Source organism: Bombina bombina, chromosome 2, assembly GCF_027579735.1.
Source record: "Bombina bombina isolate aBomBom1 chromosome 2, aBomBom1.pri, whole genome shotgun sequence".
Lineage (NCBI taxonomy): Eukaryota > Metazoa > Chordata > Amphibia > Anura > Bombinatoridae > Bombina > Bombina bombina.
The window spans coordinates 78337763-78364389 of NC_069500.1; the positions used below are offsets into that span (position 1 = coordinate 78337763).

General features: G+C 42.0%; 1 protein-coding gene across 1 annotated transcript in view; it reads right to left on the reverse strand.

The window, feature by feature from the left end:
* Nucleotides 1-26627, reverse strand: part of MBD2 (methyl-CpG binding domain protein 2) — a 217423-nt gene that overhangs the window by 50859 nt on the left and 139937 nt on the right. The window contains exon 8 of the mRNA XM_053699661.1: nt 23051-23228. Within this exon, the coding sequence (XP_053555636.1) occupies nt 23051-23228 (178 nt within the window). The remainder of the gene's footprint in view (nt 1-23050; nt 23229-26627) is intronic.

Genomic DNA, 26627 nt, shown 5'->3' on the forward strand with positions numbered 1-26627 from the left:
TATTTTAAAAGCATCTTCCTGAGAGACATTAGGCTCAAAAAACAGAATTTATGCTTACCTGATAAATTACTTTCTCCAACGGTGTGTCCGGTCCACGGCGTCATCCTTACTTGTGGGATATTCTCTTCCCCAACAGGAAATGGCAAAGAGCCCAGCAAAGCTGGTCACATGATCCCCCCTAGGCTCCGCCTTCCCCAGTCATTCGACCGACGTAAAGGAGGAATATGCATAGGAGAAATCATATGATACCGTGGTGACTGTAGTTAGAGAAAATAATCCAACAGACCTGATCAAAAACCAGGGCGGGCCGTGGACCGGACACACCGTTGGAGAAAGTAATTTATCAGGTAAGCATAAATTCTGTTTTCTCCAACATAGGTGTGTCCGGTCCACGGCGTCATCCTTACTTGTGGGAACCAATACCAAAGCTTTAGGATACGGATGATGGGAGGGAACAAATCAGGTCGCCTAGATGGAAGGCACCACGGTTTGCAAAACCTTTCTCCCAAAAATAGCCTCAGAAGAAGCAAAAGTATCAAATTTGTAGAATTTGGCAAAAGTGTGCAGTGAAGACCAAGTCGCTGCCTTACATATCTGATCAACAGAAGCCTCGTTCTTGAAGGCCCAAGTGGAAGCCACAGCCCTAGTGGAGTGAGCTGTGATTCTTTCAGGAGGCTGCCGTCCGGCAGTCTCATAAGCCAATCGGATAATGCTTTTAAGCCAGAAAGAGAGAGAGGTAGAAGTTGCTTTTTGACCTCTCCTTTTACCAGAATAAACAACAAACAAAGAAGATGTTTGTCTGAAATCCTTAGTAGCTGCTAAGTAAAATTTGAGAGCACGAACTACATCTAAGTTGTGCAACAAACGTTCCTTCTTTGAAACTGGATTAGGACACAAAGAAGGCACGACTATCTCCTGGTTAATATTTTTATTAGAAACAACTTTCGGAAGAAAACCAGGTTTAGTACGCAAAACCACCTTATCTGCATGGAACACCAGATATGGAGGAGAACACTGCAGAGCAGATAACTCTGAAACTCTTCTAGCAGAAGAGATTGCAACCAAAAACAAAACTTTCCAAGATAATAACTTTATATCAACGGAATGTAGGGGTTCAAACGGAATCCCTTGAAGAACTGAAAGAACTAGATTGAGACTCCAGGGAGGAGTCAAAGGTTTGTAAACAGGCTTGATTCTAACCAGAGCCTGAACAAAAGCCTGAACGTCTGGTACAGCCGCCAGCTTTTTGTGAAGTAAAACAGATAAAGCAGAAATCTGTCCCTTCAAAGAACTCGCAGATAATCCTTTCTCCAAACCCTCTTGAAGAAAGGATAGAATCCTAGGAATTTTTATCTTGTTCCATGGGAATCCTTTAGATTCGCACCAACAGATATATTTTATGGTAGATTTTCCTAGTTACAGGCTTTCTAGCCTGAACAAGAGTATCAGACAGAATCTGAGAACCCTCGCTTAGATAAAATCAAGCGTTCAATCTCCAAGCAGTCAGTTGGAGTGAGGCCAGATTCGGATGTTCGAACGGACCTTGAACAAGAAGGTCCTGTCTCAGAGGTAGCTTCCATGGTGGAGCTGATGACATATTCACCAGGTCTGCATACCAAGTCCTGCGTGGCCACGCAGGAGCTATCAAGATCACCGATACCCTCTCCTGTTTGATCCTGGCTACCAGCCTGGGAATGAGAGGAAACGGTGGGAACACATAAGCTAGGTTGAAGGTCCAAGGTGCTACTAGTGCATCCACTAGAGCCGCCTTGGGATCCCTGGATCTGGACCCGTAGCAAGGAACCTTGAAGTTCTGACGAGACGCCATCAGATCCATGTCTGGAATGCCCCACAATTGAATTATTTGGGCAAAAATTTCCGGATGGAGTTCCCACTCCCCCGGATGAAATGTCTGACGACTCAGAAAATCCGCTTCCCAATTTTCCACTCCTGGGATGTGGATTGCAGACAAGTGGCAGGAGTGATTCTCCGCCCATTGAATTATTTTGGTCACTTCTTCCATCGCCAGGGAACTCCTTGTTCCCCCTGATGGTTGATATACGCAACAGTCGTCATGTTGTCTGATTGAAACCTTATGAATTTGGCCTTTGCAAGTTGAGGCCAAGCTCTGAGAGCATTGAATATCGCTCTCAGTTCCAGAATGTTTATCGGTAGAAGAGATTCTTCCCGAGACCAAAGCCCCTGAGCTTTCAGGGGTTCCCAGACCGCGCCCCAGCCCACCAGACTGGCGTCGGTCGTGACAATGACCCACTCCGGTCTGCGGAAGCTCATCCCTTGTGACAGGTTGTCCAGGGTCAGCCACCAACGGAGTGAGTCTCTGATCCTCTGATCTACTTGTATCGTTGGAGACAAGTCTGTATAATCCCCATTCCACTGTCTGAGCATGCACAGTTGTAATGGTCTTAGATGAATTCGCGCAAAAGGAACTATGTCCATTGCCGCCACCATCAAACCTATTACTTCCATGCACTGCGCTATGGAAGGAAGAAGAACAGAATGAAGTACTTGACAAGAGTTTAGAAGTTTTGATTTTCTGGCTTCTGTCAGAAAAATCTTCATTTCTAAAGAGTCTATTATCGTTCCCAAGAAGGGGACTCTTGTTGACGGAGATAGAGAACTTTTCTCTACGTTCACTTTCCACCCGTGACATCTGAGAAAGGCTAGGACAATGTCCGTATGAGCCTTTGCTTGTGGCAGGGACGACGCTTGAATTAGAATGTCGTCCAAGTAAGGTACTACTGCAATGCCCCTCGGTCTTAGCACCGCTAGAAGGGACCCTAGTACCTTTGTGAAAATTCTTGGGGCAGTGGCTAATCCGAATGGAAGAGCCACGAACTGGTAATGTTTGTCCAGAAATGCGAACCTTAGGAACTGATGATGTTCCTTGTGGATAGGAATATGTAGATACGCATCCTTTAAATCCACTGTGGTCATGAATTGACCTTCCTGGATGGTAGGAAGAATAGTTCGAATGGTTTCCATCTTGAACGATGGAACCCTGAGAAATTTGTTTAAGATCTTGAGATCCAAGATTGGTCTGAATGTTCCCTCTTTTTTGGGAACTATGAACAGATTTGAGTAGAATCCCATCCCTTGTTCCTTCAATGGAACAGGATGAATCACTCCCATCTTTAACAGGTCTTCTACACAATGTAAGAATGCCTGTTTTTTTATGTGGTCTGAAGACAATTGAGACCTGTGGAATCTTCCCCTTGGGGGTAGTTCCTTGAATTCCAGAAGATAACCTTGGGAGACTATTTCTAGAGCCCAAGGATCCAGAACATCTCTTGCCCATGCCTGAGCAAAGAGAGAAGTCTGCCCCCCACCAGATCCGGTCCCGGATCGGGGGCCAACATCTCATGCTGTCTTGGTAGCAGTGGCAGGTTTCTTGGCCTGCTTACCTTTGTTCCAGCCTTGCATGGGCCTCCAGGCTGGCTTGGCTTGAGACGTATTACCCTCTTGCTTAGAGGGAGTAGAGCTTGAGGCTGGTCCGTTTCTACGAAAGGGACGAAAATTAGGCTTATTTTTAGCCTTGAAAGACCTATCCTGAGGAAGGGCATGGCCCTTTCCCCCAGTGATATCTGAAATAATCTCTTTCAAGTCAGGACCAAACAGCGTTTTCCCCTTGAAAGGAATATTAAGCAATTTGTTCTTGGATGACGCATCCGCTGACCAAGATTTTAGCCATAGCGCTCTGCGCGCCACAATAGCAAACCCTGAATTTTTCGCCGCTAATCTAGCTAATTGCAGGGTAGCGTCTAGAGTAAAAGAATTAGCCAAATTAAGAGCACGAATTCTGTCCAAAATCTCCTCCAAAGGAGTAGCTTTATCTAACGACTTTTCTAGTTCATCAAACCAAAAAGACGCTGCTGCAGTAACAGGAACAATGCATGAAATTGGCTGTAGAAGGTAACCTTGCTGAACAAACATCTTTTTAAGCAAACCTTCTAACTTTTTATCCATAGGATCTTTGAAAGCACAACTATCTTCTATAGGGATAGTGGTGCGTTTGTTTAAGGTAGAGACCGCCCCCTCAACCTTAGGGACTGTCTGCCATAAGTCCTTTCTAGGGTCGACTATAGGAAACAATTTCTTAAATATAGGGGGAGGGACAAAAGGTATGCCGGGCCTTTCCCACTCTTTGTTTACAATATCCATTACCCTCTTGGGTATAGGAAAAGCTTCGGGGGGCACCGGGACCTCTAGAAACTTGTCCATCTTACATAATTTCTCTGGAACGACCAAATTGTCACAATCATCCAGAGTAGCAAGCATCTCCTTAAGCAGAGCGCGGAGATGTTCCAATTTAAATTTGAATGTAATAACATCAGGTTCAGCTTGTTGAGAAATTTTTCCTGAATCTGAAATTTCTCCCTCAGACAAAACCTCCCTAGCCCCTTCAGACTGGTGTAAGGGCATGTCAGAACCATTATCATCTGCGCCCTCATGCTCTACAGTATCTAAAACAGAGCAGTCGCGCTTTCGCTGATAAGTGGGCATTTTGGCTAAAATGTTTTTAATAGAATTATCCATTACAGCCGTTAATTGTTGCATAGTAAGAATAACAGGCGCACTAGATGTACTAGGGGCCTCTTGTGTGGGCAAGACTGGTGTAGACACATAAGGGGATGATGCAGTACCATGCTTACTCCCCTCACTAGAGGAATCATCTTGGGCATCATTTTCACTATCACATGCATCACATATATTTAAATGAGAAGGAACTTTGGCTTCCTGACATACAGAACATAGTCTATCTGAAGGTACAGACATGATAAACAGGCATAAACTTGATAACAAAGTACAAAAAACGTTTTAAAATAAAACCGTTACTGTCACTTTAAATTTTAAACTGAACACACTTTATTACTGAATATGCGAAAAAGTATGAAGGAATTGTCCAAAATTCACCAAAATTTCACCACAGTGTCATAAAGCCTTGAAAGTATTGCACACCAAATTTGAAAGATTTAACTCTTAAAATAACGGAACCGGAGCCGTTTTTACATTTAACCCCTATACAGTCCCTGGTATCTGCTTTGCTGAGACCCAACCAAGCCCAGAGGGGAATACGATACCAAATGACGCCTTCAGGACGCTTTTTCAGTGTATCTGAGCTCCTCACACATGCATCTGCATGCTCTAACTCCCAAAAACAACTGCGCATTAGTGGCGCGAAACTGAGGCTCTGCCTAAGACTAGAGAAGGCCCCCAGTGAAAAAGGTGTCCAAAACAGTGCCTGCCGTTTTTATTACCAACATATCCCAGATAAAAACAACTCCTCAGAGTAATAAACCATTAAACATGCTTATAAAACAAACGTTTTAGCCCAGAAAAATGTCTACCAGTCTTTAAAGCCCTTGTGAAGCCCTTTATAAAATGTTATTAAAATGGCTTACCGGATCCCATAGGGAAAATGACAGCTTCCAGCATTACCAAGTCTTGTTAGAAATGTGTCATACTTCAAGCAGTAAAAGTCTGCACACTGTTCCCCCAACTGAAGTTACTTCATCTCAACAGTCCTGTGTGGAACAGCCATCGATTTTAGTAACGGTTGCTAAAATCATCTTCCTCTTACAAACAGAAATCTTCATCTCTTTTCTGTTTCAGAGTAAATAGTACATACCAGCACTATTTTAAAATAACAAACTCTTGATTGAAGCAATAAAACTACATTTAAACACCAAAAAACTCTAAGCCATCTCCGTGGAGATGTTGCCTGTACAACGGCAAAGAGAATGACTGGGGAAGGCGGAGCCTAGGGGGGATCATGTGACCAGCTTTGCTGGGCTCTTTGCCATTTCCTGTTGGGGAAGAGAATATCCCACAAGTAAGGATGACGCCGTGGACCGGACACACCTATGTTGGAGAAATGTTACCTTTATTTTGCAAGGTTTTCTTGACACATGAACAAAATTGCATAGGAGCTGCAATTTGTGCATCTAAACATAATAAGCATGAATTCATGAGAGCAGGCTCTTGCTCCATATCAGACATGTTGTGAAACCGTAAATAAACCGCAACTGATGAGCTCAAATTACTGCTGTGACACAGAGAGGCACCACTTTCTGGTACACCGAGTACCAGAAATATCCGTTTTTTTAAAACGTTTAAAATGTTGCATTGTTTTATTTTAAAGCAAAGGTGAAATGAATAAACTGCTGAAATAGAACATTCAGCCTTACTTTCAGTCTGAACTTGTATTGTTTTATCAATTAAATGTGTCAGAAAATAAAGCCTAATAAAAACATTTTACCCTTTCTTTTTAAAAGAGTTTAAATGTTAGTCTCACACATGCTACAGTGCCTGCTTCATGCCCCAGTGTAACCCATACAACAGGATTATCTATGTCCCAATAAAAAAGCAGTGTCTTAATTTGTTAAGTGCATGGTCTCCCCAACTGGAGGAAAAAGCACTTACCTGCTCCGCTGTCTGGCATGTAGAGATACAAGGTATGAGAGGACAGTTCTTCACAGAGACCTTTGAAAAAGAAAGAACAGAGTAGCCAACTCTGGCTTTCTAAACTAGGGCAGCAATTGTTAGGAAAACGCAGTAAGTACCTCTTTACAAGATCCTAACTGCTTTAAAGCTACCACTACCCGACTGCAAGGAATGACGTGAAATATGGCTATACTCCAAAACTTGCTTGTAGATGAAATCAAAAGTTTTCTTTAGACACCTAAACTTCACCTCCTCCATGCACCAAAGGCAAAGAGAATGACTGGGGGTTGTGGGTAAGGGAGTGATACTTAGTAGTTTAACTGTGGCGCTCTTTGCCTCCTCCTGCTGGCCAGGAGAGATATTCCCAACAGTAATTAATCAAGCCGTGGACTCACCATATCTTAGGAAAGAAATCTACTACTCATTTGAAGTTCTGACTTAGTGATATTGCATAGTCTTTTTACCATGCATTGGTTGCTTATGCAAATCTATGTTTTTTAACCGGTCCTTTAAATATAACACAGAATTGTACTAAAAAGAAAATGTAAACAAGGTTTGCGGTGCTAAATACACAAGATGAAAACTGCTAGACTGAGCTGATAGACTAAACTGAATATACAGCATTGTTTTTCTACATAAGATTTCTTTTCGGCTTTACCTTTACAGATAAATTTGCATTCCTGACAGCTCAGAAGGGCAAGGAATTAGCACCTTCAAGAAAGCTTTGCAGCACTGGCAGAGCGCCATGAATGTATTGATGAAACAACCTGGTTACATTAAATACAAATGAGTAGACAATTACATAAACTGCAGAAATTTGCAGTGGCCAAAAGCTGAAAGTAACCTAGGTAGGGAGTTCAAATAAACGTGTAATTAAAGAACCCAGCAAAAACTTCAAGGACCAAAAAATGAGTTTGTATACAGGTATGTGTAGTATTCTAAATGTTAGGAGCACAAAATACATTTCTAGATCTACCTGGATTTATCAAGCTTTGAACAACATTAGCAATGAAACTGTACAGTATACTTAAAAATGCGTCTTTAATGTGGCAGTATAGGCTATTTCCATGGGAAAATATATCATTTATGCTTTTTTTGTGAATTAGGAATGAATCCAAAATAAATCATCCAATATCAGCAATTCGGGAAAATCTTGGAACAATGAAGGAAAATTCATGGAAGTAATAAATTCATGCAAGTCGTTAGAACATTTTGGAAGATAATTAGGTAGGTGAACATAAATTGTATTGGTTCCTCAAAGTAGCAAAAGATGGAGTGTTCTTTCCTCTTCATTCTTTAAACAGACTATTATTTGAACCGGGAAGCTGGTATTTGTACATACGACACACATCAAAACCTTCACGACCATGGGTTATCATTCAGTATAAGGCTAATACTCAATTTATAGCTTCTCAAAGATGGCAACACCAGTGTGACATCATAGGTGAACCTCTAGCTTGTGTGTAATCAAAATAGAAGAAAAAAAAGAAAACGGCCAATGTTCCCCCCCAAACATGACCAAAACCAGCATATCTATACTTGCAAAAGTAGAAGCTCTTTTTAGAAAATTGATTTTTCTTGTAATAATCTAGAACAGTGCTTCTCAGATGGTGTACTGTGAGAGACCCAGAGTTGTCCCTCCAAAAAACATAACAGTGCAATTTTGCCTATTTAAACAATTATGTGTTGTATAAACGCCTTTGCGAGCCTAATATTTATGTAACATTGTTTGTTTGTTTTTGCTGCAAAAAGCCACCACTAATATGACAATAATTACCTAATCAAGTATCCATGGGCTGTTTGGGTAAACAGAATTGGTTATTCTTGTCATACAGCAACAAGCTCTAGTCATCTCCATCTTTTCTCTTCTTTCCTTTAGAAAGAAAAAAAAAGTTGCCACTTCTAACTGAATCAAGTTTACCAAGAAGCGCAGTATTGGGAGGCCTCATGGACACAATTAAGCCCACTCACTCTTATGATTGGTTAGGGCTGCAGTTAGAGTTAATTGAAATTTGGAAGGAGGGATAGAGGAAGATGAGATTAATTGTGATAAAATTACCTCAATGGGGAAAATCATAAATTATTTTAATTTTCGGCAATTCCTTTAAGTTCAGCTAAAAGCTGCTTTATAGCAACCAATAAGATGTTGTAATAGATACCAATAACCATTTTTAACAGTAGTGTGGCCTACTGTACATAAGAGAGACAAACATAAGTTACAGCCTTGATTATACTACAGCAAATAATCAACAACCAAAAAATATGTTAGCACCTGATGATCAGCTATTATGCCTGAATATTGTGTCCCATTGCTCAGTACTATCCACCTGAGCCAAAATCAAAGACAAAAAAGGGCTTGAAATTCCTACCTCACCTTCTGTCACTTAGACTGATGTCCCAAACTGTTCGTAAGAAACTCCACCCAGATGAGAGACCGGTCCTCGGGGATCTCCGATCACCACCTGCTCAATGTGCACACAGCGCTCAGGGTAAAACAAAAGATATAGCTCTATGAATCCCTCCAGGCCGGCGCGGGCCCCTCCTTGGCTCACTCAATACTGGCGGGTGACGTCATCACTCAGTTCCGACTTATCCGTCATGGTGGGTGGGAATAATAGCTGCAAGGGAAATCCTTAACTGACGTGCTGCACTCTGTTCCAAAACTCTACTTGTCTCAATCCTTCAAATGAGGAGCACTCTCAGTATGATTAAAAGATAACTTTTATTATACGTTCCATAAAACATCCACTTGTAGGAGATGCAGTACAAAGCGGCAATGTGGGTGCGTTTCGGCAAAGGTAGCCATAATCGTAGCTGCCGTCTAAGGTCCCATCTGACCTTATATACACCTTCATGTGTACTGATTGGGTAAAAACTTACCCGAAGTGAGATCCGTTTTTCACCCCATAATCGTTTTATTAGCAATTAATAAACAAACATTTGTTGCTAGTGCATATTCAAATATAAAAACAGTGAAACATTTTTACACAATCAGCAATGACATATAATAGTGCAATGGAAACACTCACATCTTGTTGCATATGTTTAATTACTATATTTAGTCAGACTGCAACATTTTTTAGTGAGGAACTTAAAATAAGGTACAATAAACCTGAGGGGAGATATATCTGTGTATTTGAAGGAAAAAATGCCAATTTCATATACAAAATACAGTATTGGAACACTTGCACATGGATTGGCATCTCAAGAGTGCTTTAATATATCATATCATTGGATTGATAGATGAAAGATGAAGACATGAAGAGAGAGAGAGAGAAAGAAAAAGAGAGAAAGGAGGAGAGAAGGGATCATTTACTAAAGGCCAACATTTTACTTAGAGAGATAAATATAATCCTTATACTCCATTGACATACGCAGGCCCAGAGCCACTATTGCCAGAAATTGAATACATCAAACTCAGAGTTTAAACCCCCCAGTACTCTGGTCCTGAGCCTGTGTATCCAAAAGACCTCCCTTTAGGCCAGGAGTTTATCCCTATCTCCTCCTCTTTCCCTACATCTCACCACCTTGATAACTGTCCACGTTAATGATTTGGCATTTTTGTTATGTACATGTTTGAAATGCTGTACCAAGGGGGTAGCTACTTTCCCTAATTTTATGCTGGATAGATTCTCACGTATTCTGTGTCTGATCTCTCTAGTCGTGAGACCCACATATAGTATTCCACAGTCCACACATGTTAGCAGATATACAGCATAAAATGCTGTACAGTTCAAACACAAAAATGTTTGAATTTTTCTCCTGTGGCAGTGCTCACAAACCCCTCTCCAACCTGATTATACACACATGCTGTGCACTGTGAGTAGCTAAATTTGTAAGTACCCTTGAAACGCAACCAAGATGAACTATCCATCGATATAGGCTTTAATGGAGTCTGGGCTATCATATTACCTATACTCTTTCCTCTCTTATAGGCATACCTACAACCCTTCGCAACCACATCCACCAGGCCGTCATCTGCTTTCAGCATATGGAAGTGTTTACAGATTATATTACAGACCTGGTGGAACTGGTTGCTATATTAGGTTATAAAGGATATCCCCTAAAATTTGCCTCTCTCTTCTGTTTTTGGTTTCAAAAACTCATGTCTGCTTTTGGCTGCTACACTTTCTTTTAATGCCACAACTTTGCTTCTCCTGTAGCCCCTACTGCAAAATCTCTCCTCCAGAACCTTAACATGCATTTCAAATTCTTCGTCACGTGTGCAATTTCTTCTCAGTCTAATAAATTGTCCTTTCAAGACCGATTTAAAGACTCATTTGGGATGGCAGCTTCGGGCATGAAGGAGAGTGTTGCCAGAAATTGGCTTTCTATACACTTCGGTTACAACTTTACTATCTGCTGTCCCTGATAAAGTGACATCAAGAAAATTCACTACACTTCCCCTAAATTCATGAGTAAATTGAATCCCAACCGTATTCTCATTGAGCAAACTTAATCCTCTGCCTCTTTCTTCTCACCTTTCCAGACGATCAGAAGATCATCAATATACCTTCTATAGTATATAATCTATTCCTTCAGGTGTTTACCACATCCATAGACGTGGGACAGCTCCCACCAGCCCATAAAAAGGTTGGCATAAGAGGGGGCAACTTCTATAAAAACAGAATTTATGCTTACCTGATAAATTACTTTCTCCAACGGTGTGACCGGTCCACGGCGTCATCCATTACTTGTGGGATATTCTCCTCCCCCACAGGGAAAGGCAAGGAGAGCACACAGCAAGAGCTGTCCATATAGTCCCTCCCAGGCTCCGCTCCCCCAGTCATTCGACCGACGGTTAGGAGAAAAAAAGGAGAAACTATAGGGTGCCGTGGTGACTGTAGTGTATAGAGAGAGAAATTTTTCAAACCTGATTAAAAAACCAGGGCGGGCCGTGGACCGGACACACCGTTGGAGAAAGTAATTTATCAGGTAAGCATAAATTCTGTTTTCTCCAACATTGGTGTGTCCGGTCCACGGCGTCATCCATTACTTGTGGGAACCAATACCAAAGCTTTAGGACACGGATGAAGGGAGGGAGCAAATCAGGTTACCTAAACAGAAGGCACCACGGCTTGCAAAACCTTTCTCCCAAAAATAGCCTCCGAAGAAGCAAAAAGTATCAAATTTGTAGAATTTGGCAAAAGTGTGCAGAGAAGACCAAGTTGCTGCCTCACATATCTGATCAACAGAAGCCTCGTTCTTGAAGGCCCATGTGGAAGCCACAGCCCTAATAGAGTGAGCTGTGATTCGTTCAGGAGGCTGCCGTCCGGCAGTCTCATAAGCCAATCGGATAATGCTTTTCAGCCAGAAAGAAAGAGAGGTAGCAGTAGCTTTTTGTCCTCTCCTCTTACCAGAATAAACGACAAACAAAAAAGAAGTTTTGTCTGAAATCCTTTGTTGCTTCTAAATAGAACTTTAAAGCACGGACTACATCTAAATGGTGTAACAAATGTTCCTTCTTTGAAACTGGATTCGGACACAAAGAAGGGACAACTATTTCCTGGTTAATATTCTTGTTGGAAACAACTTTTGGAAGAAAACCAGGCTTGGTACACAAAACAACCTTATCTGAATGGAACACCAGATAGGGTGGATCACACTGCAAAGCAGATAGTTCAGAAACTCTTCTAGCAGAAGAAATAGCAACCAAAAACAGAACTTTCCAAGATAGTAAATTGATATCTATGGAATGTAAGGGTTCAAATGGAACCCCTTGAAGAACTGAAAAAACTAAATTTAGACTCCAGGGAGGAGTCAAAGGTCTGTAAACAGGTTTGATTCTGACCAAAGCCTGTACAAAAGCTTGTACATCTGGCACAGCTGCCAGTCGTCTGTGTAACAAGACAGATAAAGCAGATCTCTGTCCTTTTAGAGAACTCGCTGACAATCCCTTATCCAAACCTTCTTGTTAGAAAGGAGAGGATCCTGGGAATATTAATCCATGAGAATCCCTTGGATTCACACCAACAGATATATCCTTTCCATATTTTATGGTAAATCCTTCTAGTCACAGGTTTTCTGGCTTGGACCAGAGTATCTATCACTGAATCTGAAAACCCGCGCTTGGATAAAATCAAGCGTTCAATTTCCAAGCAGTAAGCTGGAGAGAAACTAGATTTGAATGTTCGAATGGACCTTGCACTAGAAGATCCTGTCTCAAAGGTAGCTTCCATGGTGGAGCCGATGACATATTCACCAGGTCTGCATACCAAGTCCTGCGTGGCCACGCAGGAGCTATCAGAATCACTGAGGCCTTCTCCTGTTTGATCCTGGCTACAAGCCTGGGAAGGAGAGGGAACGGTGGAAATGCATAAGCTAGGTTGAACGACCAAGGCGTCACTAATGCATCCACTAGAGTCGCCTTGGGATCCCTGGATCTGGACCCGTAGCAAGGAACCTTGAAGTTCTGACGAGACGCCATCAGATCCATGTCTGGAATGTCCCATAATTGAGTCAACTGGGCAAAAACCTCCGGGTGGAGTTCCCACTCCCCCGGATGGAAAGTCTGACGACTCAGATAATCCGCCTCCCAGTTGTCTACTCCTGCGATGTGAATTGCAGATAGATGGCAGGAGTGATCCTCCACCCATTTGATGATCTTGGATACCTCTCTCATCGCCAAGGAACTCTTTGTTCCTCCCTGATGGTTGATGTAAGCTACAGTCGTCATGTTGTCTGACTGGAATCTTATGAATCCGGCCTTCGCTAGTTGAGGCCAAGCCCGGAGAGCATTGAATATCGCTCTCAGTTCCAGGATGTTTATCGGGAGAAGAGACTCTTCCCGAGACCATAGACCCTGAGCTTTCAGGGAATCCCAGACCGCGCCCCAGCCTAATAGACTGGCGTCGGTCGTGACAATGACCCACTCTGGTCTGCGGAAACTCATTCCCTGAGACAGGTGATCCTGTGACAACCACCAACGGAGTGAGTCTCTGGTCATCTGGTCTACTTGAATCTTTGGAGACAAGTCTGTATAGTCCCCATTCCACTGCTTGAGCATGCACAGTTGTAATGGTCTTAGATGAATTTGAGCAAAAGGAACTATGTCCATTGCTGCAACCATCAACCCTACTACTACCATGCACTGAGCTATGGAAGGCTGCAGAATAGAGTGAAGAACTTGACAAGCTTTAGAAGCTTTGAATTTCTGACTTTTGTCAGGAAGATCTTCATTTTTAAAGAATCTATTATCGTTCCCAAGAAGGGAACTCTTGACGACGGAGACAGGGAACTCTTTTCTACGTTCACCTTCCACCCGTGAGATATGAGAAAGGCTAGAACAATGTCTGTATGAGCCTTTGCTTTGGAAAGAGACGACGTTTGGATTAGAATGTCGTCCAGATAAGGTGCCACTGCAATACCCCTTGGTCTTAGAACCTCTAGAAGGGACCCTAGCACCTTTGTGAAAATCCTTGGATGATCTTTGTGGATAGGAATATGTAGATATGCATCCTTTAAATCCACGGTAGTCATAAATTGACCCTCCTGGATTGTAGATAAAATTGTTCGAATGTTTTCCATTTGAACGATGGAAATCTGAGAAATTTGTTTAGAATTTTAAATCCAGAATTGGTCTGAAAATTCCCTCTTTTTTGGGAACTACAAACAGATTTGAGTAAAACCCCCGACCTTGTTCCACAGTTGGAACTGGGTGTATCACTCCCATCTTTAACAGGTCTTCTACACAATGTAAGAATGCCTGTCTCTTTATTTGGTTTGAAGATAAGTTAGACATGTGGAACCTTCCCCTTGAGGGTAGTTCCTTGAACTCCAGAAGGAAACCCTGAGAGACTATTTCTAGTGTCCAGGGATCCTGAACATCTCTTGCCTAAGCCTGAGCAAAGAGAGAGAGTCTGCCCCCTACTAGATCCGGTCCCGGATCGGGGGCTACCCCTTCATGCTGTTTTGGTAGCAGCAGCAGGCTTCTTGGCCTGTTTACCCTTGTTCCAGCCTTGCATTGATTTCCAAGCTGGTTTAGTCTGGGAAGCGTTACCCTCTTGTCTAGAGGCTGCCGAGTTGGAAGCCGGTCCGTTCCTGAAATTGCGAATGGAACGAAAATTGGACTTATTCTTAGCCTTGAAAGGTTTATCTTGTGGGAGGGCATGGCCCTTTCCCTCAGTGATGTCTGAAATAATCTCTTTCAATTCTGGCCCAAAAAGGGTCTTACCTTTGAAAGGGGTATTAAGTAATTTTGTCTTGGAAGATACATCCGCCGACCAAGACTTTAGCCAGAGCGCTCTACGCGCCCCAATTGTAAACCCTGAATTTTTCGCCGCTAACCGCAAAGCGGTGTCTAAAATATAGGAATTAGCTAACTTAAGTGCGTGAATTCTGTCCATGACTTCCTCATACGAAGTCTCCCTACTGAGCGACTTCTCCAGTTCCTCGAACCAGAACCACGCCGCTGTAGTGACAGGAATAATGCACGAAATAGGTTAAAGGAGGTAACCTTGCTGTACAAAAATCTTTTTAAGCAAACCCTCCAATTTTTTATCCATAGGATCTTTGAAAGCACAATTGTCCTCAATAGGAATGGTCGTGCGCTTGGCTAGAGTAGAAACCGCCCCCTCGACCTTAGGGACTGTTTGCCATGTGTCCTTCCTGGGGTCGACCATAGGGAACAATTTCTTAAATATAGGAGGAGGGACAAAAGGTATGCCTGGCTTCTCCCACTCCTTATTCACTATGTCCGCCACCCGTTTAGGTATCGGAAAAGCATCAGGGTGCACCGGGACCTCAAGGAACTTGTCCATCTTGCACAATTTTTCTGGGTTGACCAGATTGTCACAATCATCCAGAGTAGATAGCACCTCCTTAAGTAATGCGTGGAGATGCTCTAATTTTGATTTAAATGTCACAACATCAGGTTCTGCCTGCTGAGAAATTCTTCCTGTATCAGAAATTTCCCCATCTGACAAACCCTCCCTCACTGCCACTTCAGATTGGTGTGAGGGTATGACAGAAAAATTATCATCAGCGCCCTCCTGCTCTACAGTGTTTAAAACAGAGCAATCGCACTTTCTCTGAAATGCTGGCATTTTGGATAAAATATTAGCTATGGAGTTATCCATTACTGCCGTCAATTGCTGCATAGTAACAAGCATTGGCGCGCTAGAAGTACTAGGGGTCGCCTGCGCGGGCATAACTGGTATAGACACAGAAGGAGATGATGTAGAACTATGTCTACTTCCTTCATCTGAGGAATCATCCTGGGCAACTTTACAATTTGTGACAGTACTGTCCTTACTTTGTTTGGACGCTATGGCACAATTATCACACATATTTGAAGGGGGAACCACATTGGCTACCATACATACAGAACATGATCTATCTGAAGGTACAGACATGTTAAACAGGCTTAAACTGGTTAATAAAGCACAAAAACCGTTTTAAAACAAAACCGTTACTGTCTCTTTAAATGTTAAACAGGGCACACTTTATTACTGAATATGTGAAAAACTATGAAGGAATTATCCAATTTTCACCACAGTGTCTTAATGCATTCAAAGTATTGCACCCCAATTTTCAAGCTGTTAACCCTTAAAATGTGGAAACCGGAGCCGTTTTTAGTTTTAACCCCCTTACAGTCCCAGCTACAGCCTTTGCTGCGACTTCACCAATCCCAGGGGGGTAATATGATATCAAATGAAGCCTTCTAGGAATGTTTTTAGTGGATTCCAGACCCACACACATGCAGCTGCATGTACTGTACTCAAAAGTAACTGCACAGTAATGGCGCGAAAATGAGGCTCTGACTACTATAGAGAAAGGCCCTTCCTGACTGGGAAGGTGTCCTAACAAGTGCCTGGTGCTAAAAAACGTTCCCCAATGTTATAAAAGTGTGAAATTCAACTTCAAACTGCATATAATACTTAAATAAAGCAATCGATTTAGCCCTTAAGAGTGTCTACCAGTGTATAGCCCATAATAAGCCCTTTATTCTGTTTGAGACTAAGAAAATGGCTTACCAATCCCCATGAGGGAAAATGACAGCCTTCCAGCATTACACAGTCTTGTTAGAAAAATGGCTAGTCATACCTTAAGCAGAAAAGTCTGCAAACTGTTCCCCCCAACTGAAGTTCTCTCATCTCAACAGTCCTGTGTGGGAACAGCAATTGATTTTAGTTACCGTCTGCTAAAATCATAATCCTCTTTTAAACAGAACTCTTCATCTCTTTCTGTTTCAGAGTAAATAGTACATACCAGCACTATTTTAAAATAACAAACTCTTGATAGAAGAATAAAAAACTACAACTAAACACCACAAACTCCTCACCATCCCCGAGGAGATGCTACTTGTTCAGAGCGGCAAGGAGAATGACTGGGGGGGCGGAGCCTGGGAGGGACTATATGGACAGCTCTTGCTGTGTGCTCTCCTTGCCTTTCCCTGTGGGGGAGGAGAATATCCCACAAGTAATGGATGACGCCGTGGACCGGACACACCAATGTTGGAGAAAAGTAATAGCTTTTGCTCTGGCTGCTGAATTTTTTAGTCGGCTGAACAAAATGGCTGGTGAACTGCTATTTAAAGGACTTTTCAAGCATTGTATCTTGCCCTATATGTTTTAATGCTCTTTAACTTATACCAACTAATTATTTACCTTTTTTCATACAAATGCCAAATTAGAAAATTCGGTACAGTTTTTTGTATTAAAATAAATGTATAAAGAAAAAAAGAAAAAAAACTACAACAACATTATATTTAGGTGACACATTTGATTTTTTCCCCTTCAACCCAAAAGCATTTTTATAACCCTTTTATTTGCCTTTGAGTACATCCAGCATAAAACTTCTTCGCTCTAGTAATAATTTTATGTAATATAACAATTCTTTGTACTCAAGAAATATAAATCTGCAAACTATTGTATAGGGGTTCTGTGGCATGGAGGACCATATAATACCCTGGAGATCCTTTGGGGAGGAAAAAAAGCAAGCATTAGATATACAAGCCTTGCAATAAACATAAAGTTTGCACAAAAGAACTGGGCAGAAATAAAATTTACTTGTATAGAAAGCAAAAAAAAAATGCAAGTACTGAACACTTTGTCATCACACACTAGAAATGAAGCACATATGTTCATAATAAACTTGTATGATTCAGATAGAGCATACAGTTTTAAGAGATTTTCCAATTTACTTCCATTATCGAATTTTGCACAACAAACAAAGAGGAATATTGTCTAACTCCTTAGTAGCCTGAAGATAGAACTTCAAGGCACAAACCACATCTAAATTGTGAAGTAAGCGTTCTTTCGAGGAAGCATTAGGACACAAGGAAGGAACCACAATCTACAGATTTATGTTGCGATCCAACACAACCTTAGGAAGAAAACATAATTTAGTACGTAACACTGCCTTATATGCATATAAAATCAGATAAGGTGGCTCACGCAAAGCAGAGATCTCAGAAACTCTGCGCGCAGAGGCAATAGCCAATAAAAAGAGAACCTTCCAAGATAACAATTTAATGTCAACGGAATGCAGAGGCTCAAATGGAACCTGTTGCAAAACCCTAAGAACAAGATTTAGGCTACAAGGAGGAGCCCCAGATCTAAACACAGGTCTGATCCTAATCAGAGCCTTAACAATATAATTGCACGTCTGGAAGTTTAGCCAGTCTCTTGTGCAATAAAACCGACAGGGCCGAAATCTGTCCTCTCAGGGAACTAGAAGAAAGGCCCTTCTCCAGCCCATCCTGGAGAAAAGATAAGATCCTGGCAACCTTAACTCTGTGCCAGGAAAAACCACGTTCTTCACACCAGAATAAGCAGGTCCTCCACACCTTGTGGTAGATACGCTGAGTAACTCATTTACGCGCTTTAAAAAAAAAAAAAAAAAAAAAGAGTATCAATGACACTCTCAGAGAAACCTCTCTTGGGTAAGACTAAGCGTTCAATCTCCACACAGTCAGCCTCAGAGAATCTAGATTTTGATGAGCAAATGGACCTTGTATCAGCAGGTCTCTGCTCCAAGTTACTTCCACGGAGGAGATGAGGACATCCCCACTAGATCCGCAAACCATTTTCTTCTAGGCCACGATGAAGAACCAGGATTACTGATACCCACTCCTGCTTGATGCGGGCCACCACTCGAGGAAGAAATGGTAATGGAGGAAAAAAACATGAGTTTGAACCTCCAGGGCACTGCTAGTGCATCTATTAGAGCCGCCTGTGGATCCCTCGACCCGTACCTGGGTAGCTTGGTATTGAGACGTCATGAGAACTATCTCCGGTGTCCCCCACTTGCTGCATATCTCTGTGAACACCTCAGGATGGAGAGATCATTCCCCTGGATGGAAGGATTGCCTGCTGAGAAAATCCGCCTCCCAGTTGTCCACACCCAGAATGTGGATCTCTGACAGTGAACAGCTGTGGGCCTCTGCCCACTCCATAATCTGAGATACTTCCTTCATCGCAAAGGAACTTCTTGTTCCCCCTTGATGGTTGATGTAAGCCACGAGGTTATATTGTCTGATTGGAATCTGATAAACTGGGACAAACCCTGAAGTGGCCAAGCCTTCAAGGCCCTGAAGATTGCCCGTAGTTCCAAAATATTGATCGGACGGGAGGACTCCTCCTGAGTCCACAACCCCTGTGCCTTCCTGGCACCCCAAACAGCTCCCCATCCAGATAGGTTTGCAACCATAGTAATAATCTCAAAGGATGGTCTTAATAAGCATGTCCCTCGGGACAGATGATCTGGACAAAGCCACCAAGAGAGCGATTCTCTCGACCGGCTGTCTAATACAATCTGTTGCAACAGATCTAAATGATCGCTGTTCCACTGCCTCAGCATGCACAGTTGTAAAGGTCTGAGACTGAACCTGGCAAAAGGCCAATCACCTCCATACACTGAGCCACAGAGGGACTCAAGGAGGTCCAGAAGGCAAGACTTGCCAAAGTTAGCTTGCAACGTTGCTGGTCTGTTAGAAATATCCTCATGGATATGGAGTCGATTATAGTAACCAGGAATTCCACCCTGGTACTTGGGATAAGAGAACTCTTTTCCAAGTTTATCTTACATCCATGTGATCGAAGAAGACTGAGAAGGGACTCCGAGAATTCTTCCGCAAGACAAAAGGATGGTGCTTGCACCGGAATATCGTCCAAGTATGGGGCTACTGCAATACCCTGAGTTCTGGCAATGCCTAGAAGAGCCCCCAGAACCTTCGTAAAGATTCTTGGAGCAGTAGCTAGGCCAAACGGAAGGGCAATGAACTGGAAATGCTAGTCCAGGAATGCAAACCACAGGAACTGAAAGTGTTCCCTGTGGATTGGAACATGAATGTAAGCGTCCTTCAGATCTATAGTGGTCATAAAATGGCCTTCCTGAATTAAAGGAAGGATGGACCTTATCGTCTCCATCTTGAAGGAAAGGACACTGAGAAATTTGTTTAAGCACTTTAGTTCCAGAATTGGGTGGAAAGTTCCCTTCTTCTTTGGGACCACGAAAAGGTTTGAATAAAACCCCAAACCTCTCTTTCTTCGATAGGCACCGGGACAACAACTACTAAGGAGGTTAGATCCCGAACGCACCCTAGAAAGGCATCCCTCTTTTCTGGTCTGGTAGACAGATTCGAGAGAAGGAATCTGCCCCTTGGCGGATGAGATTTGAAGCCTATCTTGTATCCCTGATATACCACCTCCAGGACCCACGGATCCTGTACATCCTTGAACCAGGCGTCTGAAAAAAGAGACAGTCTGCCCCTACACGATCCGATCCCGGATCGGGGGCCGCCCCTTTATGACGATTTGTTTTCGGAGGGCTTCTTATTCTGCTTGGATTTATTCCAGGACTGAGCTGGCTTCCAAGTACTTTTGGGTTGCTCTGGCTTGGAGGAGGATTGTTGACGTTGGGATTTGTCAGAACGAAAGGAACGAAAATGCGAAAATTGTCGTCCCTTAGACTTGCTCTTCTTATCTTGCGGTAGGAAGGCACCCTTCCTACCGCAAGACTTGCTCTGGCTTGGAGGATTGTTGTCGTTGGGATTTGTCAGAACGCAAGGAACGAAAATTAGAAGATTGTCGTCCCTTAGACTTGCTCTTCTTATCTTGCGGTAGGAAGGCACCCTTCCTACCGCAAGACTTGCTCTGGCTTGGAGGAGGATTGTTGTTGTTGTTGGGATTTGTCAGAACGCAAGGAACAAAAATTAGAAGATTGTCGTCCCTTAGACTTGCTCTTCTTATCTTGCGGTAGGAAGGCACCCTTGCCTCTGGTAACCGTAGAAATAATGGAGTCCAGGCCTGGAGCAAATAAAATCTTTCCCTTGAAGGGAGTAGAAAAAAAAAAAAGAGTCAGGACTTAGAAGTCATATTCGCAGACCAAGACTTCAACCAGAGCGCCCGGCAGGCTAGGAAGACAAAGCCAGAGGCCTTTGCAATTAGGCGAATAATTTGCATGTTCACATCACAGATAAAAGAATTAGCAATTCTCAAAGCTTTAATTCTGTCTTGAATATCCTCAAGGGGAGACTCCACCTCGATGAGTACCGACAAAGAGTTGCACCAGTAGGTAGCCGCTCCGGCAACTGCAGCCACCGATTGAAACAAAAATCCTGTATGTTGAAACATCTTTCTCCGATAAGGTTTCTATTTTTCTTATCCATCGAATCTCTGAACGAAGAACTATCTTCAAGAGGTATAGTAGTACGTTTAGCAATCATAGAGAGCACCATCCACCTTAGGAATGGAGCCCCACAAATCCAGTTTAGAGTCCGGGACCAACTTTTTAAAAAGTAGACGAGGGGGAAAAGGAAGAACCAATTTTTTCTAATTCGTTCTTAATAATGTTCGCCATCTTAACCGGCACAGGAAAAGTCAAACAAACTTTCCTATCTTCGTAAACTCTGTCTAACTTAGGTATCATAGGTTCTTCAGGCAGCACGGCCTCTGGCACCTCTCACCTAGACAGAGCCTCCTTTAATAAAAAATGCAAGTGCTCAATTTTAAATCTAAAGGAAAGTCCTTCTGCAGCAGGAGGCTTAGACGCTAAGGACTCCAACCCAGAAAGTTCACCCTATAAAGCTACAGAGGTTAACTCCTAATCATATAACTGTGACATATTAGCTAACTACAATAAATATTTAGATGATTCCGGGTCAGGAGAGCTATGTTTAACCTTTGTCTTGCGTTTGTTAGAGCAAGGTAATGCACTGAGGGCTGCAGACACCGCCATTTGTAACTGCGCGGCAAAGTCTGCAAGAAGAAGGCCCCCTCCGGACGGAGGATTAGATGTGCTACGGGGAACTGCATGTGGAGTGGATAATGTAGCAAGGGTAGTAATCTCACAGGACGCAGAGTACTGAGAGGTAGACGGCTCAGAGGGACAACGAGCTTTAGCAGGCTTGTCTCCCTTCTTAGACTTTATAACGGTGTTAAGGCATGGTGAACATAATTGAGCGGGCGGGAAAACCACGGCCTCTTCACAATATAAACAGGTATGATTTAGTACAGAAGGAGTACCTTCTAACATGTCAGAGTCCTCCATAGCTGAGGTTATACCCACAGAAGGACACAAATAAAAAATGTTTTTTATTATAGAAAACTGCACCTTTATACTCCAAATGGCTGGGGCACTCACCACCTCCTAGACCCATACAGTTAACAGAGGAAACGCTCTCCTTAGGTTCAAGTCTCAGCCGGAATGGAGGAAATGAACATAGACCACACCCGGACACATGGAGTGCAAGATAGTACTTCCCCTGTTATTACAAGTACAGCAAATAATAGAGCAGAGCAACACTTTCAAAAACGAAAGTGAAACTTAAAAGTGAAACCTGTTTGCTCCAGACAAAAACAGTGTCTATCAGCCCAGGAAAAAAATCACACAAAGCAGCATGTAAATAATTAACACACTGATTATTTGACCCCAACTGTTCAATAAACCCCCTTCAGAGGATATTAACCCTGGATCCTATCAAGGTATAAAGTAGCCACACTGTGACCCTGTTATAGCGTTTTATGTGTAAAAATTAACGATCTTGCCTCCAGGATCAATGCTGTGGAACAGAACACAGCCTCTCAAGTGTGACAGTCTTATGGCAGCGCTCCTGACATGGACTTGAGTGAAAGAAAGCAGGCAGTGAAACTTGTCAACACTGATTGCTTAGGAGCTGTTAGCAGTAGTCTGGATGGTTTCGCAAAAAAATGTTCCCTGCATCTCCAGACTCTAACTTTCATCAATACTCTCACTGAGAGGTTGACATGACTACTTAATACTCCAGTCCTATCTCGAATGGCAGATACCCTATTTCAGGACTCTCTGAATCTTCTGACACTTCTCTGCTACCTCCGAACGTGACGAAAGGCAAAGAATGACTAGGGTAATAAGGAAGTGGAAGGGATATTTAAGCCTTTGGCTAGGGTGTCTCTGCCTCCTCCTGGTGGCCAGGTGTTATATTTCTCAACAGAAAGGAATGAAGACGTGGACTCTCCCTATCTTAGGAAGGAAATTACAGTTTTTAAATGCATTAAAGCATTTATCTTGTATTCTGACCTTTTGAAATGCAGTGAATAATTTATGCTGTATAGATAAAACATTTACTTTAATGTCCCTTAAAAGTATAGTGAAAAAAACGTCTTACCGAATATCCTCATCTGTGACTATGAAAGCTTTGCATAGTGGTTGTGATGTGTTTAACCAAACTGCTGGGTTCTTCTCCACAGCTGCAGAGAGCTGACCAGTGATTGGCGCAGAATTTGTGTGCAAGGCGCTAGCAATCGCTGAAAGGAGGGTGTCTTCCTTATTACCTGGACCCACACCTGCAGGACATTTATAAATACATTTTATTACACAGAAATTAGTAGTATGAAAATATTACTGGAGATGTTCGTAGTCTTTTTTTTTCTACAAATTTAGAGGAAAAATGCATTATTTTATGTAAAATTAAATTATACTGGTATAGTTTAAAAAGAAAATAAATATGAATGTTAATGCTAGTACCACTATGTGAAATTAGAGGTAATGAAAAAATGTAGTTGGCCTTTAAAGGGGTTAAACCAGATGCAGAGTCTTAACTTATGGAAAATTACTCCTTTAGGTTAATTTCTGTATTCAAAAATGCTGTTTGCTCATTTAAACCTAAAAACATTGTTCCGTTGTTGAATCTTGTTTGCATAACTTTTCTTTAGATAATTTTGCAGTATTCATATTTTCAGTATAGGTTTATAGCAAATTATGGACAAATACTACAAAGGTGGAATTATTGGTTTAATTTGAAAATTTGCTATGCTTGGACTGTAAGCTAAATAGTGGTCATCCATTTCATAATTGCTACACCAAAGTATATATATATATATGTAGAATTTATACACCCTAAAGTATTTATCTGCCAAGGGCTGAAAACATTTTTATGGGTTAAAAACATAATTTATGTAAGAACTTACCTGATAAATTTATTTCTTTCATATTAGCAAGAGTCCATGAGCTAGTGACGTATGGGATATACATTCCTACCAGGAGGGGCAAAGTTTCCCAAACCTCAAAATGCCTATAAATACACCCCTCACCACACCCACAAATCAGTTTAACGAATAGCCAAGAAGTGGGGTGATAAGAAAAAAGTGCGAAAGCATAAAAAATAAGGAATTGGAATAATTGTGCTTTATACAAAAAAAAAATCATAACCACCACAAAAAGGGTGGGTTCATGGACTCTTGCTAATATGAAAGAAATGAATTTATCAGGTAAGTTCTTACATAAATTATGTTTTCTTTCATGTAATTAGCAAGAGTCCATGAGCTAGTGACGTATGGGATAATGAATACCCAAGATGTGGATCTTCCACGCAAGAGTCACTAGAGAGGGAGGGATAAAATAAAGACAGCCAATTCCGCTGAAAAATAATCCACACCCAAAACAAAGTTTAAATCTTATAATGAAAAAAACTGAAATTATAAGCAGAAGAATCAAACTGAAACAGCTGCCTGAAGTACTTTTCTACCAAAAACTGCTTCAGAAGAAAACACATCAAAATGGTAGAATTTAGTAAAAGTATGCAAAGAAGACCAAGTTGCTGCTTTGCAAATCTGATCAACCGAAGCTTCATTCTTAAATGCCCAGGAAGTAGAGACTGACCTAGTCGAATGAGCTGTAATCCTTTGAGGCGGAGTTCTACCCGACTCAACATAAGCATGATGAATCAAAGACTTTAACCAAGATGCCAAGGAAATGGCAGAAGCCTTCTGACCTTTCCTAGAACCAGAAAAGATAACAAATAGACTAGAAGTCTATTCGGAAATCTTTAGTAGCTTCAACATAATATTTCAAAGCTCTAACTACATCCAAAGAATGCAACGATCTTTCCTTAGAATTCTTAGGATTAGGACACAATGAAGGAACCACAATTTCTCTACTAATGTTGTTAGAATTCACAACCTTAGGTAAAAATTTAAATTAAGTTCGCAACACCGCCTTATCCTGATGAAAAATCAGAAAAGGAAACTCACAAGAAAGAGCAGATAATTCAGAAACTCTTCTAGCAGAAGAGATGGCCAAAAGAAACAAAAAACTTTCCAAGAAAGTAATTTAATATCCAGCGAATGCATAGGTTCAAACGGAGAAGCTTGAAGAGCCCCCAGAACCAAATTCAAACTCCAAGGAGGAGAAATCGACTTAATAACAGGTTTTATACGAACCAAAGCCTGTACAAAACAATGAATATCAGGAAGACTAGCAATCTTTCTGTGAAAAAGAACAGAAAGAGCAGAGACTTGTCCTTTCAAGGAACTTGTAGACAAACCTTTATCCAAACCATCCTGAAGAAACTGTAAATTCTAGGAATTCTAAAAGAATGCCAAGAAAAATGATGAGAAAAACACCAAGAAATGTAAGTCTTCCAGACTCGATAATATATCTTCCTAGATACAGATTTACGAGCCTGTAACATAGTATTAATCACGGAGTCAGAGAAACCTCTATGACTGAGAATCAAGCGTTCAATCTCCATACCTTCAAATTTAAGGATTTGAGATCCTGATGGAAAAAAGGACCTTGCGATAGAAGGTCTGGTCTTAACGGAAGAGTCCACGGTTGGCAAGTAGCCATCCGGACAAGATCCGCATACCAAAACCTGTGAGGCCATGCTGGAGCCAACAGCAGAACAAATGAACGCTCCTTTAGAATCTTGGAAATCACTCTTGGAAGAAGAACTAGAGGCGGAAAGATATAGGCAGGATGATACTTCCAAGGAAGTGACAATGCATCCACTGCTTCCGCCTGAGGATCCCTGGATCTGGACAGATACCTGGGAATCTTCTTGTTTAGATGAGAAGCCATCAGATCTATTTCTGGAAGTCCCCACATTTGAACAATCTGAAGAAATACCTCTGGGTGAAGAGACCATTCGCCCGGATGTAACGTTTGGCGACTGAGATAATCCGCTTCCCAATTGTCTATACCTGGGATATGAACCGCAGAAATTAGACAGGAGCTGAATTCCGCCCATACCAGTATTCGAGACACTTCTTTCATAGCCAGAGGACTGTGAGTCCCTCCTTGATGATTGACATATGCCACGGTTGTGACATTGTCCGTCTGAAAACAAATGAACGACTCTCTCTTTAGAAGAGGCCACGACTGAAGAGCTCTGAAAATTGCACGGAGTTCCAAAATGTTGATTGGTAATCTCGCCTCCTGAGATTCCCAAACCCCTTGTGCTGTCAGAGACCCCCAAACAGCTCCCCAACCTGTCAGACTTGCATCTGTTGAAATCACAGTCCAGGTCGGAAGAACAAAAGAAGCCCCCTGAACTAAACGATGGTGGTCTGTCCACCACGTCAGAGAGTGTCGTACAATCGGTTTTAAAGATATTAATTGAGATATCTTTGTATAATCCCTGCACCACTGGTTCAGCATACAGAGCTGAAGAGGTCGCATGTGAAAACGAGCAAAGGGGATCGCGTCCAATGCAGCAGTCATAAGACCTAGAATTTCCATGCATAAGGCTACCGAAGGGAATGATTGAGACTGAAGGTTTCGACAAGCTGAAACCAATTTCAGACGTCTCTTGTCCGTCAGAGACATGGACACTGAATCTATCTGGAAACCTACAAAGGTTACCCTTGTCTGAGGAATCAATGAACTCTTTGGTAAATTGATCCTCCAACCATGTTCTCGAAGAAACAATACAAGTCGATTCGTATGAGATTCTGCTAAATGTG